This window comes from Candidozyma auris, chromosome 4 (genome assembly GCF_003013715.1).
Source record: "Candidozyma auris chromosome 4, complete sequence".
NCBI lineage: Eukaryota > Fungi > Ascomycota > Pichiomycetes > Serinales > Metschnikowiaceae > Candidozyma > Candidozyma auris.
In genome coordinates this window covers 898173-912754 of record NC_072815.1, presented here as the reverse complement: position 1 = coordinate 912754, position 14582 = coordinate 898173, and the positions used below count along the sequence as shown (strand labels likewise).

The 14582-nt window shown below is 46.5% G+C and overlaps 6 protein-coding genes across 6 annotated transcripts; 4 read left to right on the top strand and 2 right to left on the bottom strand. All coding sequences in view use genetic code 12, as the record gives it.

The window, feature by feature from the left end:
* Positions 1 to 159: 159 nt before the first annotated feature.
* CJI96_0004101 (glucose-6-phosphate 1-epimerase) lies at positions 160 to 1074 on the top strand (the record flags this gene model as incomplete). Its single annotated transcript, XM_029037333.2, has 1 exon — positions 160 to 1074. The coding sequence occupies one exon, from the start codon at positions 160 to 162 to the stop codon at positions 1072 to 1074; it is 915 nt and encodes a 304-aa protein (XP_028888389.2).
* A 1182-nt stretch (positions 1075 to 2256) lies between these two features.
* AUR1 (inositol phosphorylceramide synthase) lies at positions 2257 to 3603 on the top strand (the record flags this gene model as incomplete). Its single annotated transcript, XM_029037332.2, has 1 exon — positions 2257 to 3603. One exon carries the CDS (start codon positions 2257 to 2259, stop codon positions 3601 to 3603), a length of 1347 nt encoding a protein of 448 aa, XP_028888388.2.
* Positions 3604 to 3772: 169 nt separating this feature from the next.
* MRP17 (mitochondrial 37S ribosomal protein bS6m) lies at positions 3773 to 4135 on the bottom strand (the record flags this gene model as incomplete). Its single annotated transcript, XM_029037331.2, has 1 exon — positions 3773 to 4135. The coding sequence occupies one exon, from the start codon at positions 4133 to 4135 to the stop codon at positions 3773 to 3775; it is 363 nt and encodes a 120-aa protein (XP_028888387.1).
* Positions 4136 to 5258: 1123 nt separating this feature from the next.
* CJI96_0004098 (uncharacterized protein) lies at positions 5259 to 7157 on the top strand (the record flags this gene model as incomplete). Its single annotated transcript, XM_029037330.2, has 1 exon — positions 5259 to 7157. One exon carries the CDS (start codon positions 5259 to 5261, stop codon positions 7155 to 7157), a length of 1899 nt encoding a protein of 632 aa, XP_028888386.2.
* A 782-nt stretch (positions 7158 to 7939) lies between these two features.
* On the top strand, positions 7940 to 10909 carry MSH2 (mismatch repair ATPase MSH2; the record flags this gene model as incomplete). The annotated part of the gene is made up of 1 exon (XM_029037329.2): positions 7940 to 10909. The coding sequence occupies one exon, from the start codon at positions 7940 to 7942 to the stop codon at positions 10907 to 10909; it is 2970 nt and encodes a 989-aa protein (XP_028888385.2).
* A 311-nt stretch (positions 10910 to 11220) lies between these two features.
* On the bottom strand, positions 11221 to 12099 carry YDC1 (alkaline dihydroceramidase; the record flags this gene model as incomplete). Its single annotated transcript, XM_029037328.2, has 1 exon — positions 11221 to 12099. The coding sequence occupies one exon, from the start codon at positions 12097 to 12099 to the stop codon at positions 11221 to 11223; it is 879 nt and encodes a 292-aa protein (XP_028888384.1).
* Positions 12100 to 14582: the final 2483 nt, after the last annotated feature.

Genomic DNA, 14582 nt, shown 5'->3' with positions numbered 1-14582 from the left:
AATCGAACATCAACTACTGCTACGTTTGCTGTTTCTTTCAGTTTTGGGTGGCATGCACTTGGGGGGGGGGGGTGCACCCGTGCACCCGTGCACCACAGACCTGCTACTAATTGAGTTTCGGCACTATCAACACTTTTCAACCACCCTTACTCAATTGCCATGGCTGTACAAGATCTCGACGATAAAGTGGTGATCACCCACCCCAAAAACCCAAACACCACGGCCACTATCCTCAAATACGGCGCCACGGTCATCTCGTGGAAGAAAAATGGTCAGGAGCAACTCTGGCTCTCAGAAGGAGCAAAGTTGGACGGGCTGCGTCCCGTGAGAGGCGGAATTCCCCTTGTTTTCCCCGTGTTCGGCAAGCAGAAGAACGAAAACCACCCGACTTTCAAGTTGCCCCAGCACGGCTTTGCGAGAAACTCGCATTGGGAGTTTTTGGGTCAAGTTTCTGAGGAGCCTGTGGCGGTGCAGTTTGGCTTGGGCCCAGAGAACGTCGATAAGGAATTGTACAAGCTCTGGGACGAGGGCAAAAACGACTTCACGTTGATTTTGACCGTCTCGTTGGCCGAAGACAGCTTGACCACCAGCATAGACGTGGAAAACACCGGATCGCAGCCATTTGACTTCAACTGGTTGTTCCACACGTACTACAAAGTGGACGACGTCACCGACACGTTGGCCACCAACTTGATGGACTCCAAGTGCTTTGACCAGTTGTTGGGCGAGCACTACGTGGAGAAGCTGCCCATGCTCAGTTTCCAGGAGGAGTTCGACAGAATCTACGAGAATGTCGATTTGCACAAGGTGATCCAGTTGGTCGACCGTGGCAACGTGTTGTTGACGTTGGAGAGACACAACTTGCCCGATGCCGTGGTGTGGAACCCCTGGGTCAAGAAGAGCGAGGGCATGGCCGACTTTTTGCCCAAGGACGGCTACTTGAAGATGTTGTGTGTGGAGCCTGGACACGTGGCGTCGTTTGTGACTCTAGACAAGGGGGCCAAGTGGCTGGCAGCACAGAAAATGACGCCTTCGGGGGAAATCAAGGTGCAAACCAACATCTACGAGGCCTGAGCAGCCCGCCAATTGCGATCCTCCGGTGGAAAACACTCAATGTCTGGATTTTACTGACATATACTCATGGACAATTGAAGATGAATTCTAGTGTAGGGGAGTAGGCAGCATGCACATTTATGGGGCCATAAATACTGCTACGCCAAGTTTGAGTATGTGAGTGATGTCTAAGACAAATGACCCTCAAGAAAGGTTGCTTACATTTTCTTGAACTACTTCATGCTACCATAAAAAGAAGGTTTGCAGATTGTGAGACACTGCTCCTGTGATGTATTGAGATATCCACGATCAGAACAAAAGAAGGGTTCAACCTATCTAGTTCCGTCCATAAGTTTTAGAATAATCAATGCAAACTAGAGTATGACTTTTCATGATCTGATTGGGCCTCCTTTTCAATTACATGTCGAAAAATCTATATAAGCCTCGAAGCTACACATACTGGTTCTATTGCTCTGGAAGTTTTCAGATCCCCGAACTAGCAAGCAAGCTGCAATCTATAAGCTACAAGAAAGCCGAATAAGCTTTTAACCAATTTTGTGCCCAGAATCACTCTCTTTTACTTTTTTCAACTCTTGAGTCTGTGATTGCCGAAGTGCAGCAATTGTCTCAGAATTATTTACAAAAAATACAATACTAAGAAAAACTCACCAAGAAATAACACTTTTCTCTTGACACAAGGCACCCGCAATTCTTCTACTTCATTTTTTTTTTCCTCTCAGCAAGCAATTTATGCCACGGTTGCTACGCAAGGGAGACTTGAAGGAGTACGGGCGGAGATACTTCCCGAAACGGCGTATATCCTAGCCAACCACTTCAATTTCCGACAAAATCAGCCACAAAATTCACATTTTCATAGTACAAAGCTGGTTTGGCTTAGACCCTAGAAATGGCTGCAAAACCAGCAACTCGCAAGCGTCTCACAAAAAGCAATTTTTCCCGCGGGCTGACCCCAAGAAAAAGAAAAACGCACAGAAAAAACCTCTCGTTTTGTATGTGTCGCGTGATCAGAGTCACGTGCTTCACCACCACGCTCGCCCTCATCAACTGTAAAACAGCCTACTCCCTTCTCCTATTCTCAAGCATACAAAAAAAAACAACCACCATCCCCAAACAACCTTCCCCAAAAAAAATACCCCAGATTATCCCAATCTAAACTAGCATCTCAACCCTTCCCTCCACTGAATGTCTGCCATTCTCCACTCGCGGCCGTTCCAAAAAGCGGTTCGTCTTTTCGATCACTACTTCCTTCTGGAACAAGTCCCAGGCAACTCCTTGCCTGACCTCGAGTTCTCCACGGATGTCAAGCAGACAGTGAATAAGCTCAGACTGCGGCCTTGGGCGTGGTACGACGTGGTCAACTACACGTTTTTGTCGGCGATTTTCTTGTTTGTGTACCTTATATTTCCAGCATCGTTTCTCATCAAAACGCCGATTCTCTTGCTTCTTATCACGGCCGTGCTGGTTCCGTTGACCCAGCAGTTCTTCGTGTACGCGTTACCTATCTTGGCGTGGTTGGCGTTGTTCTTTAGTGCCTCGAAGATCCCCTACGAATGGAAGCCGGCTATCTCGGTTAAGTTTCTTCCGGCCATGGAGACCATCCTTTATGGAGACAACTTGTCGAACGTGTTGGCCGAGATCAACCATCCGATCTTGGACGTGTTGGCGTGGTTGCCCTACGGCATCATCCACTTCGCTTCGCCGTTTTTCGTGGCGTTGTTTGTGTTCCTTTTCGCTCCTCCAACGTCCCTCAGGTCCTTTGGCTTTGCCTTTGGCTACATGAACCTCTTTGGCGTGTTATTCCAGCTCTCCTTCCCTGCGGCTCCTCCTTGGTACAAGAACTTGCACGGGTTGGAGCCTGCAAACTATGCCATGGACGGTTCTCCCGGTGGCTTGGGCAGAATCGATCAGTTGTTCCACTTGGACATGTACACCACCACGTTTGAAAACTCTCCCCTCGTCTTTGGCGCTATCCCCTCGTTGCACTCTGGTTCAGCCGTCATGGACGTGTTGTTCCTCTCGTGGCTTTTCCCAAAGTACAAGTACGTTTGGTGGGGCTACGCCTCGGTGTTGTGGTGGTCCACCATGTACCTCACGCACCACTACTTCATTGATTTGATCATGGGCGCCGTGATGTCCGTGGCGATGTTTGCCTACGTCAAGTACACCAGCTTGCCTGCTATTGACTACACCAAGTTCTGCAGATGGTCCTACACATCGATTGAGCTCTTCGACGTGAAGAAGAACGATCCGCTTGCTCTGTACGTCGGGTTGCCTCACGATGCAGAAGAGTCGCTTGGTTTCTACAACGATGTCGAATTGACCGCTCTCAGAGAAAGCTCCAACAGCCTGTCTCGCTCCCAGCTTGTGATGGAAGACCAACAGGACGCAGACACAGACAAGAGCACCAATCTGCTGATTTTCGACGAGCAAGAGTCTGGCACCCACATCAGCCAGGCCACATCCAACACGTCGCTCAACGACCTAGCACCCCCTGTAACTTTGCCAAAGAAGATGCTGCTGTTACGCTAATCCCCATTTCTAATCTTTTTTCATTCCTTCGTTGCATAGGTATTCAGCATTTTCCGGAGCCGCTGCCTTGGGCCTGGCGCCGCTTCCGCTTAATAGGCCTACTACATGTCAAATGCATTATCCGTCCCATATATTTACAAGTCTATGTAAGGAATTCCTCGTCGTAGCCTCAGTACACAACTTTCAGGAAAGCCCGCTCGAAAGATGTGCCCACATTCAACTTTCTGGCCAAGTCGTTCTTGATGATGGAAGTCCTCAAGATTCTAGGATCCCTCCTCATCGTTCTTGCAAGCTCCGACTGCACGGCCGCCGATGAGTCAAAGCTGATCACAAACTGGTATCCCTGGAAGTGTCTTTCCTGATCCTTGGAAATCACCTTGGGAAGAGGTTTAGGCCCCAAACTCGTTATGCTACGAATGACACCTCTGTTATTGAGAATAAGTTTTCCCACCGTGTGGGCGATCTTGGCCGCCTCCTTGTTCACGTGGAGGGGGTCATTGATACGAGCAATAGCAAACAACTCGTAAAGCATGGTTGGAGGTTGGAAGCTGGAGTGGAAGTGGAGTTCGAATTGATGATGGGTGAAAAAGTCGCGGTCGTGCCAGCCTCATACGAGAGGAAGTGAAGAATAAAAAGAAAGGAAGGAAAAAAAGGAAATGAAGAAAAAAAAAAGGAAATAAGTAGAGCTAAAAGCTGGAGCCCAAGGTGGCATGGGCCTTTTGTATTTATGTCATTTGTTTCGTCTACGTAGCGTGTGTTATTGAGGGGCAGGGGCAGCTCTGCGTCTGTAAATGATGGCTGCGAAAAGGCCAAAGAAGGCGGCTAGGCTAACTAGGCACATTTTTTCTTGAAAGTAAAGTGTTTGCTAAGAGGGTTTTCTTAATGGCTTTTCCGCTTTGAATGTGGAGAACCGAGAAATCATGAATCATTTCTGCAAATTTGACTGTGGTTGCACGGCCCTAGTTACTTCGCATTTCGAGTATAGATTTGTTAAATGTTGGTGATATGTCGAATGTCAGTGGGGTGATGAAAACTTCAACGAGCCACCAAAAATCGAAAAATGCTTCTGAATTACAATTCTGCCTCTGCTTCTATCTCTTATTGAATCCTGCCGCACCAGTGCGTTTCTTCGAGAACATTCACCGAGTGTTTTGTTGAAAGAATATAAGCTATTCTATAGCTTGTACTCTATCAATAACACACCAGATGAAAACGTAATTGGTAGCAGCGTTCCATATCAGCTCACTTTAAGTTAAAATTTATTCTGGAACTAATGGCAATCCGAAATTGAAGGATAAAGTCTACAACCTTCAAGAAATAGGCTCCAGTTTTCAGGTCTTTGTCCAAAGGACTTCTACTCTCAACTTCTGATAATTTCTTATCTCGCATAGATCCACCTGGAGAGGAGATTCCAGGAAAAAAATTATGTGGCTTTCTTTTTGGAAAGATTTTTGGAATGGCAACTACAAAGATCCCCCAATTTCCATCTCTCCTCTTAATATGTGGCTGCAAAGGAAAGTCCAACGAAGATGAAACCAGAAAGTGCAGCGATTGTGGCAGTAAGAGTAATTTGTAAAGCTCTTTTTTCTCTGCTGTCATTAACTGATAAAAGCCCACTTCAATAGCATAGCACTCTTTTACAACTTTGTACCAATATGAGATTATCAGGAGGTTTAAAAGGACAAATCAAGATCATCACACCAAAATCGGAGGTGAAGCCTGGCTCAGAGGTGCAATGCAGACTCGAGCTCACTGCTTTTGAGCCCGCCTACATCACTTCGATTGTGACTGGGTACCAGTGCAAATCCACAACTGAGTTGCCCCAACAAGACTTATTTATCAATACCAAGAGAAGAAAGTATCCACGGCAAGAAGTCGAGATGAAAAATCCCATCAATCCGCAAGGCACAGTGATCAGGAGAAAAATGGCCAGGCCAAACCTCACTGTTTGCGGGAGCGAGAGCCATTTTTTGGTGAACGAGATGAAACAGCTTTTGCTGGAACCCAAGCAAGCACCCCACGCAGCGGAAATGGAATATTCATTCAAGATATCCATTCCTACCACTAACATGCTTTACCATAACTGTGATGACCACACATTTCCCAAGCGTGATGGTCATCACGACGAGACACCAAGAGAGTTGAGAACACTTCCACCGAATATGAAGGTGGAGCTCAGTGGTCGCTCAGTGATTGCTGTGCTGCATCAAATTGTTGTCAGTATTTGCCGAATGGTGAACGGAACGGCAGTGTGGAGTGAGTTTACCACCCCAGTCCAATATGAGCAGTGTATCTTACGTATGCCCAGATACTGGTACCATGTTATGGATTCTCGAAATGAGAGACTTGAGCTCATGCCAGACACCCAATCAAATTCCCACATGGTAAAGTCAGGGCTGGGATATTTTGGTAGACCCAAGCATGAGTGGGAGGCTGTATTGACAAGCACATTCAAGGAGGCAGGCTTGTTAAGGAGCCCTTATGGAATTACCCACAGAGGGGTCTTCAATAATCATTTCCTCAATGAGTTCTTGAAATTATCTGTGAAGTTGCCAGCCTCGATAATAAATCGTAAAAATCACAGAAGAACAGTTCAAGTTTTGGAGGTAAGCGTGAGGGTTAAGAAGTACATCTCTTACGTCGGAGGAGTTCGAGCGGAAAATGTAAAAAGTAAGAAATGCTATTCTAAGAAAAAGCGGAAAAGCCTGGAGCAGCTCGTGCATGTTGGGAAACTCCACTTGAAGGAGGTCGTGAAGCCAAAGAAGGATCAGGATGAGCTGTACTTGTTGTATGATCTCCCACACAAGTGCTTGGATATTCGTATCAAGGAAAGGGAACAGTCAACCATGGCGTGCAACTTCAAATTGGATTTCTCACTTATCGTGATTGTTAAGTTGCAGATTGGAAAACAGAGCACCATCGAGGTGTCGGATGAGATCCCCATTATCTTGTCCCAGTCACCATCGACAAAGGAAATCCCTGAGACGATCTTACCAAACATGGCAAGCAGAGTAGCGACAAAAGAGTCTGCTGCACTGGAGATTCTAAGGGCATCTTCTGAAGCTGATGCAGTGAATGCTTCGACGCTGAGTCTTCCTATGTCTCAAGTTTCAAGGAGCACAGATCTGTCAGGGAGGTCCAGCAAAGCATCAAAAAAGAACACCTCGAATCCAAGCGAGTCTAGTGATACGATTGAGTCAAGGGCATCAAGATGGCTGAGAATTTCTCTCAGCACTCTTAGCTTGCCAGACAAATTGTTGAAGTTGACCAAAAGAATGTGGGACAAAACTGAGCAAGAAAGAGCTGTGTCTAATGGTGTTGGGACGAGGACAAATAATAAAGATGGGCGAGAGACAAGAGACCCAAAATTAGCTGATTCGGTTGAAGCACCCAAATCAGAGACCACATTGATGCCAGGAAGTCAAGGTGTTGTGGATCCTGGGGTAGAGAGACTGTCCTCGGGTTCAGCAGCCAGGCATGACGTCACATCTTCTGCTGACCACCTATCTCAGCAAGCGGTGAAGTCTACTTCTGAAAGTAGGTTTTCGTCTTAGGAAGACGTGAACGATATTTCTCCTGACAAGCATACTGCTCACGAGCTGTTGCAACTGCTGCCACCAGGAAGGTCCAAAAAGTCTTTTGCTCAGCAGTCTTCAGATCGGTCTTCACTTCAACAACCTTCAGTTCAGTCTCCACTTCAACGGTCTACGGTTTCCTCAGTCACTGCGCCAGTGAAAATGTCGAAGAATACCGAGAAAAGTCTGGAGGAAACGCTGAAGCCCGCTCTGTCTTTGACGGAAGAAGGGGACGGAGACTCGTTGGGATCCAGTATTGGGGCCTATGTCGACTGCTTCTAGGGTGAACAACGTAGGCCATTAGTACTGTTCTTTTCGAGAGCTTTTATTAGGGTAAATCTGTTTCCAAAGTACTTGTAGTCATTTGACAAATGAATTGAGAGGAGAAAACATTTAGTTGAAAATTGCCCAAACTCAACAAAATTCAACATTTGATGAAGTAGACAGCGTGGTATCGAAGATTTGGCAATAGATTACTGAAAAGACTCAGTTCACTATAGGTGCGGTGTGTAGTGCAGTGAGTGGGTTCATACTCAACAGACAAATTTCAAAATCAACAGTTCTCTTAAAGAGCGCCTCAACTTGGACAATTGCCAACTTCTAGATTCCATGAATAGAAGCAACGAAAGGTTAGCGCTCCTTCGTCTTCCTCTTCTATTTTGCACCCATTCCTTCACATTTGCTACACGCTACGCGGTCGCGTATATCTTACGCTTTGTATCCTGATCACAAATCGTCATCAACACATTCACCATCTCTTCATGTCCAGCACAAGACCCGACTTGAAATTCACAGACACCGTTGACGAACGACTGTTCTACCGGCGCTTTGCCAATTTGCCCGAAAAAGAAGCCAACACCGTTCGAATTGTCGACCACAAGGACTACTTCACGGCTCTAGAAGATGATGCAGAACTCATTGCTGATGCTATCTACAAAACGCTGCTGGTGATCAAGACGTCCAACTCGAAGCACCGTTACGTGACGATTTCACCCCAGGTTTTCACGTCGGTGGTGAGATTTTGCCTAGTGGAAAATAATTACAAGGTGGAGGTGTATCTGAAGCAGTTCCAGCTACTAGCGACGGCTACACCCGGTAATCTCGAGCTGCTTGCTGTGGAGTATGGAATTGATGTGGAATCCATGCTTCGGGATGCGCTGACTCCCGTGGTTGCTAGCGTGAAATTCACCACCTCTGGCGCAGGAAAAAAGGTGGGAGTATGTTTGGCAGATTTGCTGAACAAGGCGTTGCGGTTGCTGGAGTTCGAGGATAACGACTTGTTTTCGAACTTGGAGCTGTTGTTCTTGCAAGTGAACGTCAAGGAAGTTGTGTTGCCAAGCTCATACACTCCAGACGACGATGCTCCTGGAGACGTGGTGAAGCTCTTCCAAGTGCTCAACAAGATCGGCTCAGTGGTGATCTCCTCCATCAAGCTGAGCGCTTACACAGCCAAAGACATCGACCAAGATTTGGCAAAGATCGTCTCGGCCGAAAACATAGACAGTGAGGCTGCCAACAATGTCGAGCTCGTGCTTGCTTCCAAAGGTATCAACTCTTCCGAGTACACCCTCTCATTGGGCTGCTGCAACTCTCTTATCCAGTACTTAAACTTGCTTGGAGGCGACTCGGCTTCTTTCACCATTGATAAGTACAACCTCAACACCTATATGAAGCTCGACTCCTCGACAATGAGAGCGCTAAACATCTTCCCCTCCACTCAGACCATGCCAGGCCCCAAACCGTCAAATGTGTCGTCGATCTTTGATCTTTTGAACAAGTGCAAGACTGCTTCCGGCACACGCTTGCTTTCCCAATGGCTCAAGCAGCCGCTCACGGACTTGGATGCCATTTCTGATCGTCACGCATTGGTGGGACACCTCATCAACGATACCAATCTTCGTGTGTTTGTCTCGCAAGAATGGTTAACGCAAGTTCCCGATGTGAAGCGACTTCTCAAGAAAATCGCCAACGGCATGAAGAGGGTCACAGGGGCCGAGAATAAAAAATTGGAGGACGTAGTGAGGCTCTACCAGCTTGTAACGATTCTTCCTGAGCTCATAAACATGGTGCAGATGTCTTTGGATGACGCTACTGAGCAACTCAAACCTCTCATGCAAAGGGAGTGGTTGGATCCACTTTCAAAGAACCACGCTTCACTCGTGAAGTTTCAGGAGTTGGTAGAAACGACAATCGACCTTTCTCCCCTTGAATCATCCTCGTCCAGTGACCTTTACACGGATTTCAACATCAAGCCTGAATTTGATGAGCTGCTCATCACTATCAACGACAACCTTCAGAGCACCATTCTGAAGATTAAGCAAGTTCATGAACAGGTTGCAGACGATCTCAATATCGATATTGAAAAGAAGCTCAAGCTTGAAAATCATCAACAACACGGGTGGTGTTTTAGAGTCACACGTATCGACTCGGCCATCTTGAGAAACACCGGTGATAATTACATCGAGCTCCAGACTGTGAAGGCAGGCGTTTTCTTCACAACTAGAAAGCTTCGTAAGCTTTCTGAACAATACGCAGAGTATTCTGATGAGTACAACTCGAAGCAGAAGGAATTGATCAAGGAGATCTTGTCCATTACGTTGACGTATCAAACTGTTTTCTTGAGACTTTCGCTCGTGTTGAGCCACATTGATGTCATTGCATCTTTTGCCAATGTTGCCATTTTTGCACCAACGCCTTTCATGAAGCCCAATTTGCATCCATTGGCAGGGTCAACAACTTCAGAAGAGTTCCTATCCAGAAGAATCAATTTGAAGGATGCAAGACATCCTGTTCTTGAATTACAAGAAGACGTAAACTTTATTGCCAATGACGTCAATTTGGGTAATGCCGATAATGACAAATCTTTTGTGATCATCACTGGTCCAAATATGGGAGGTAAGTCCACATACATTCGTCAGGTTGGTGTCATTGCGCTCATGTGTCAAGTGGGCTCGTATATCCCAGCATCAGAAGATGGTGCGCCTCCAGAAGTGCCGATCTTTGACGCAATATTGTCTCGTGTGGGTGCTGGTGATTCCCAGCTCAAGGGTTTGTCTACCTTTATGATCGAAATGCTAGAAACTTCATCGATTCTTGCTACCGCTACACACAACTCTCTAATTATCATCGACGAATTGGGCCGCGGTACCAGTACCTATGATGGGTTTGGCTTAGCATGGTCCATATCTGAGCATCTAATTAGTGTTAAGAAGTGCTTCACGCTCTTTGCTACGCATTTTCATGAGCTTACCAAATTGTCAGAGAAGTATGAGGGTAGAGTACAAAATCTACATGTGGTCGCCCACATCGAGAAGAAAGGTGCCGAGGAAGTCGAGGATGACGATATCACGTTGATGTACAGGGTAGAGCCTGGAATTTCTGACAAGTCCTTCGGTATTCATGTTGCTGAGCTCGTGAAATTCCCAACGAAGATCATCAATATGGCCAAACGCAAGGCCTCAGAGCTCCAAAGTTTAAATGCGGGATCCGATGCTGATCCATACGTGAGCAATAAAAGGACGAAATGCAGCAATGAGGAGATCAGCGCTGGTGTTGAGAAGCTCAAGACGATCTTGCTTTCGTGGAAAGATGAATGCATCGACCCTGAAACACAGAAATGCAAGGTTTCTTCTGAGGAGGCCATACTGTCATTGAAAAAGCTTGTGGATGGCCGCTACAGCGAAGAGCTGAAGAACGATAAGTTCATTCAAGAGGTTCTCACCATGTTGTAAGTGGGTTTCTATTTTGATGACAAGCGGAAAAAGACGACATATGCTACGAACTATATAGTAACCTTGAAGGTTAGAGAACAGTATTCTACGCCAGCGCTTATAATCTTCTCATCTCAATTCCCCCGAGTCCCACACGGGATACTCACTAATCTAATGAAAGCTTTATACCACCTCAAAACGCATTTCTAGCACCATTTCTCCAACATGGGGTTGTATGACGTCACTGAACAAACAGTGCATGATAAATAGGAAGGTGTGGAGAATGATTCACGAAAGCCATTGAGGTGCTGAAATCTTCAATAAAGGCATTCTCACTGGACTTTCTTAGCCTTTTGGGCCGCCTTGAACTTCACCAAACCCTCCTGGTCCACTAATTTCACCACAGGCAAGCCGAAGATCCAGCGGAATTCGTAGAACTTCTCCGTGTTGGTCAAGAAGCATCTGAGGTATTCCTCGTACACAAGATAGAAGTATACACCAGTGCCGGTGAAAATATGCCACCAGCCGTGGCCCTCGAGCACAAAGCCATAGGGCATGCCCCAGCTTCTTCTGGCGGCTCTAGCATGAGAGCAAAGGTGGATATCCATATTCCACAAGATGTAGCCAAAAAGGAAAAGAGCCACACCCAAGAACATGGTTCTATTGAGCTGCTTTGATGCCCTGTCATTCTTGACATGCACTTTCGCCAACGAGTACGACTTGAAGATGATGCCCGCATTCAACAAGCCATACGCTGCCTGGTGAATGGTTGGGTTCTTGAAATGCAAGTAGATCGCCGTGAGCAAATTAGCAGCGGTAAGAATGCCCACCCCAACCAAGATCGAGCCGCGTCTGTCTCTGAATTCAGAGAAAACACTCCAAAATGGGATGCACGTGGCGTAGATCATGGGAAGTTCATCCAAGAGCTGGTATTCGTACCTGAGCGTCATGTGAAAGCACCATGAGCCAATTCCAACAAGCATGAAGCCCAAGGCCAGCAACTGGAAGCGAAGCTCCAAGTGGTTGTAGTGAGCGTGGAAAATGGCGAAAGCAGCCAACGCAATGAACACAGCGTTGGTGGTGGTGTTCAAGGCTTCAGCGATAAATGGCAGCACCACGTAGTTTTCCTCGCACCAGTCGATGGTCGACGTGGGGATGCCCCAGTAGCCCTCGTCCTGCTCGGGCGGGTAAGGGATAGCAAAGGGAAGCATAATGTGTGGGTTTTGAAAAGAAAAAGTGGTTGGAAGGCAAAGTAGTTGGGGCCGATCTAACCGAGGCAGCAGGGTCCACTGGGGTCTCTGGTCACGTGAGCACACACCAGGGACTCACACATCAGGGACACAATGAAGCTTAATTTAAGTGGCCGATTTAGGCTCATTTTCGCCTCGTGATTTCCTGTTTTCGCTTTCTTGCTGCAGCGGCGTACAGGGAGCCGTTGAATTTTTGGCTAGCCACTGTGCGCTAACTATAGTACTTCATGGTGGGCCAAGTAAGGAAGGGTTGATTACCACCAAAGGCAATTGACAAGAGCCGTAAACACCGAGGTGTAATTGGAATCCTGCCACGTTCCACATATTTTAACATTTTTTTGTATTTTTCACGTTTAATTGGGAGCTGTGAACGAGAAGAGTTCCGCTTTTGCGCTTTCTTTTTATCGCTGCGCTTAGGCTGCGCTTTCTGCGCTTTTGGCTGCGAAAACTAATTTCCTCTCGTTTCCACCTGCTGATGCAATTCAGAGCATTGGAAAGCACTTTCCGGTGAGGATTTCGTAAGCAATCAAAAAAGTACCTGGAGACGCCTTGGTGTATGAAGATGCACTTGAGTTCAATGAAGGTGATTGATGAATCATGTGTATCCATTATTTGGCCATTTCACTTGACATTGAAATTAGCGGCTCTTCATTTCTCCTGGTTAGGTATGTATGAGAGCAAAGTGGCATTGAATTTAGCAGTACTTGAATGAAACGCAGCTGGTGAAACTCAATTGACACATTGGTCTGGGCTTTCGCTTATACTCGTAGTTCTCTTCGCTTAGAGAAACGATTGTTCGAATTACGAGCACTGGCCAATCAACTCCAAAAATCTCCATAGTTTCAGTATTGTTGCAAAGATCCCGTTCGGCTCCTGTGTCTTTGTAGTGTGTATACACAAGGCGGCCAGGCCAGTGCTTTTGATGTCTGTGAGATTCAGAATAGCTGAAGAGACATAGCAGGTCCGCTTCTTGGTTGAAGGGAGCTGTTTGATGTACATTGGGTTGAACTGAGTTTTTGGTGCACCTATCGCCCAATGCTGTAGACGACGATTTCAAGCTAGACAAGCAACTGCACTGAAAGGCACAAGACAGATTGTAGGACCCGAAAAAAGCCATTGAGAAATTCAATTCTCCTGGATTCTGTTCCAGCTCCCGTGAAGAGGCTCACAGGCTTTCCTAGGCGATATTCACTTGCTTGAGAGTCAGTGACTATCCTCCATTTCTGCTGAATGAGAGCCTCTGGTGACAATGCAAGGTCATTTCGGGCTTCAATTAGCCCTTCCAGTTTTTATTCAACAACCACTCGTTGTCTCCACATATGAAAGAGGCAGAAGCTCCGAAGGGCACACAATTTGCAATTCAATAACATCTCTCCCTTCATCAATCACGAGCCTGTCAACGTCAAGTTAACTTCTCGAAGTCGCTACTTCTTGCCCGGCCTCCTTGGCTAAACAGAAAACACCTCAGATTTTTCAAACCTTGACCATTCAGGCTTGAACTTTTCATCCTAATGTAGTAATTATCTAAGAAATCCATCTAATGGGACGCCATTGAAATGCTTCTTTCTAGATGTAGAATGTACCCTCCTCCATCAGACTCCTACGGAATGCCTCCCCATACTATCGCGCACACTAGTAGAGGATTTGCAGCCAAAATCACTACTTCTTCCTCTTCCACCCGTACATGGGAATATCTCTTTCTGAATAGATACTCAGGTCCCTCTTTTGTAAATGTGGAACCGCATCAAGTTTGAAACCTCGTTTGCTTATTTTTGCCTCAGAAAGTGCTCACTTCGTATTACTCAAACTTGTACCATGAGATAGCTACACTCGAGTACAAGAAGATACTCGTTGCTCTGAGTATCTCGCTCAGCGGATTCGTGCTGCTTTTTGGGTTGTTAAACTCTACATGGTTCCCTTTTTGAAGGAGCTTTCGATGGTGGGTATCGCAGGCAACGAGATCTCTATTCAGATACTGCTTTTGATCCAGTTCGCTACAACGTCAAAAGAAGTCATTCGCTGGACATTTTCTTCCCTTCCGTCCAATGTTGATCAGATTCAATTTTATCGAGCACTCATGTGAGGCGAATCTATCTCGGTCCCTACCTTCAAGAGGCAGAAGCTTCATCCTAACTATTTGTTCTCTAGAGGTCAAAATTGACAGCTTTTTCCAAAGTGACATACAATCAGGCGAAGGATCCTCTACTTAAGTCTGTGTTTGAGTCTACTTGCGTTGTTATTCAGCTGGTGGTGGTATGGTGGCTCCTCTTTTCTTCCTCTGGTTCCTTGGTGGATGTCTGGCCAACACTTGCTGAGGGGCCAGGGGATTAGCAGCGTCGGTACGGAATTTTTAGATTTCGGCCGCTGGAGCTACTGCCACGCCATGAGGAGCATGTTCGAGCCGGCCGAATATGTTTGGATTGGTTGAGCGCCATTCGCCAGTT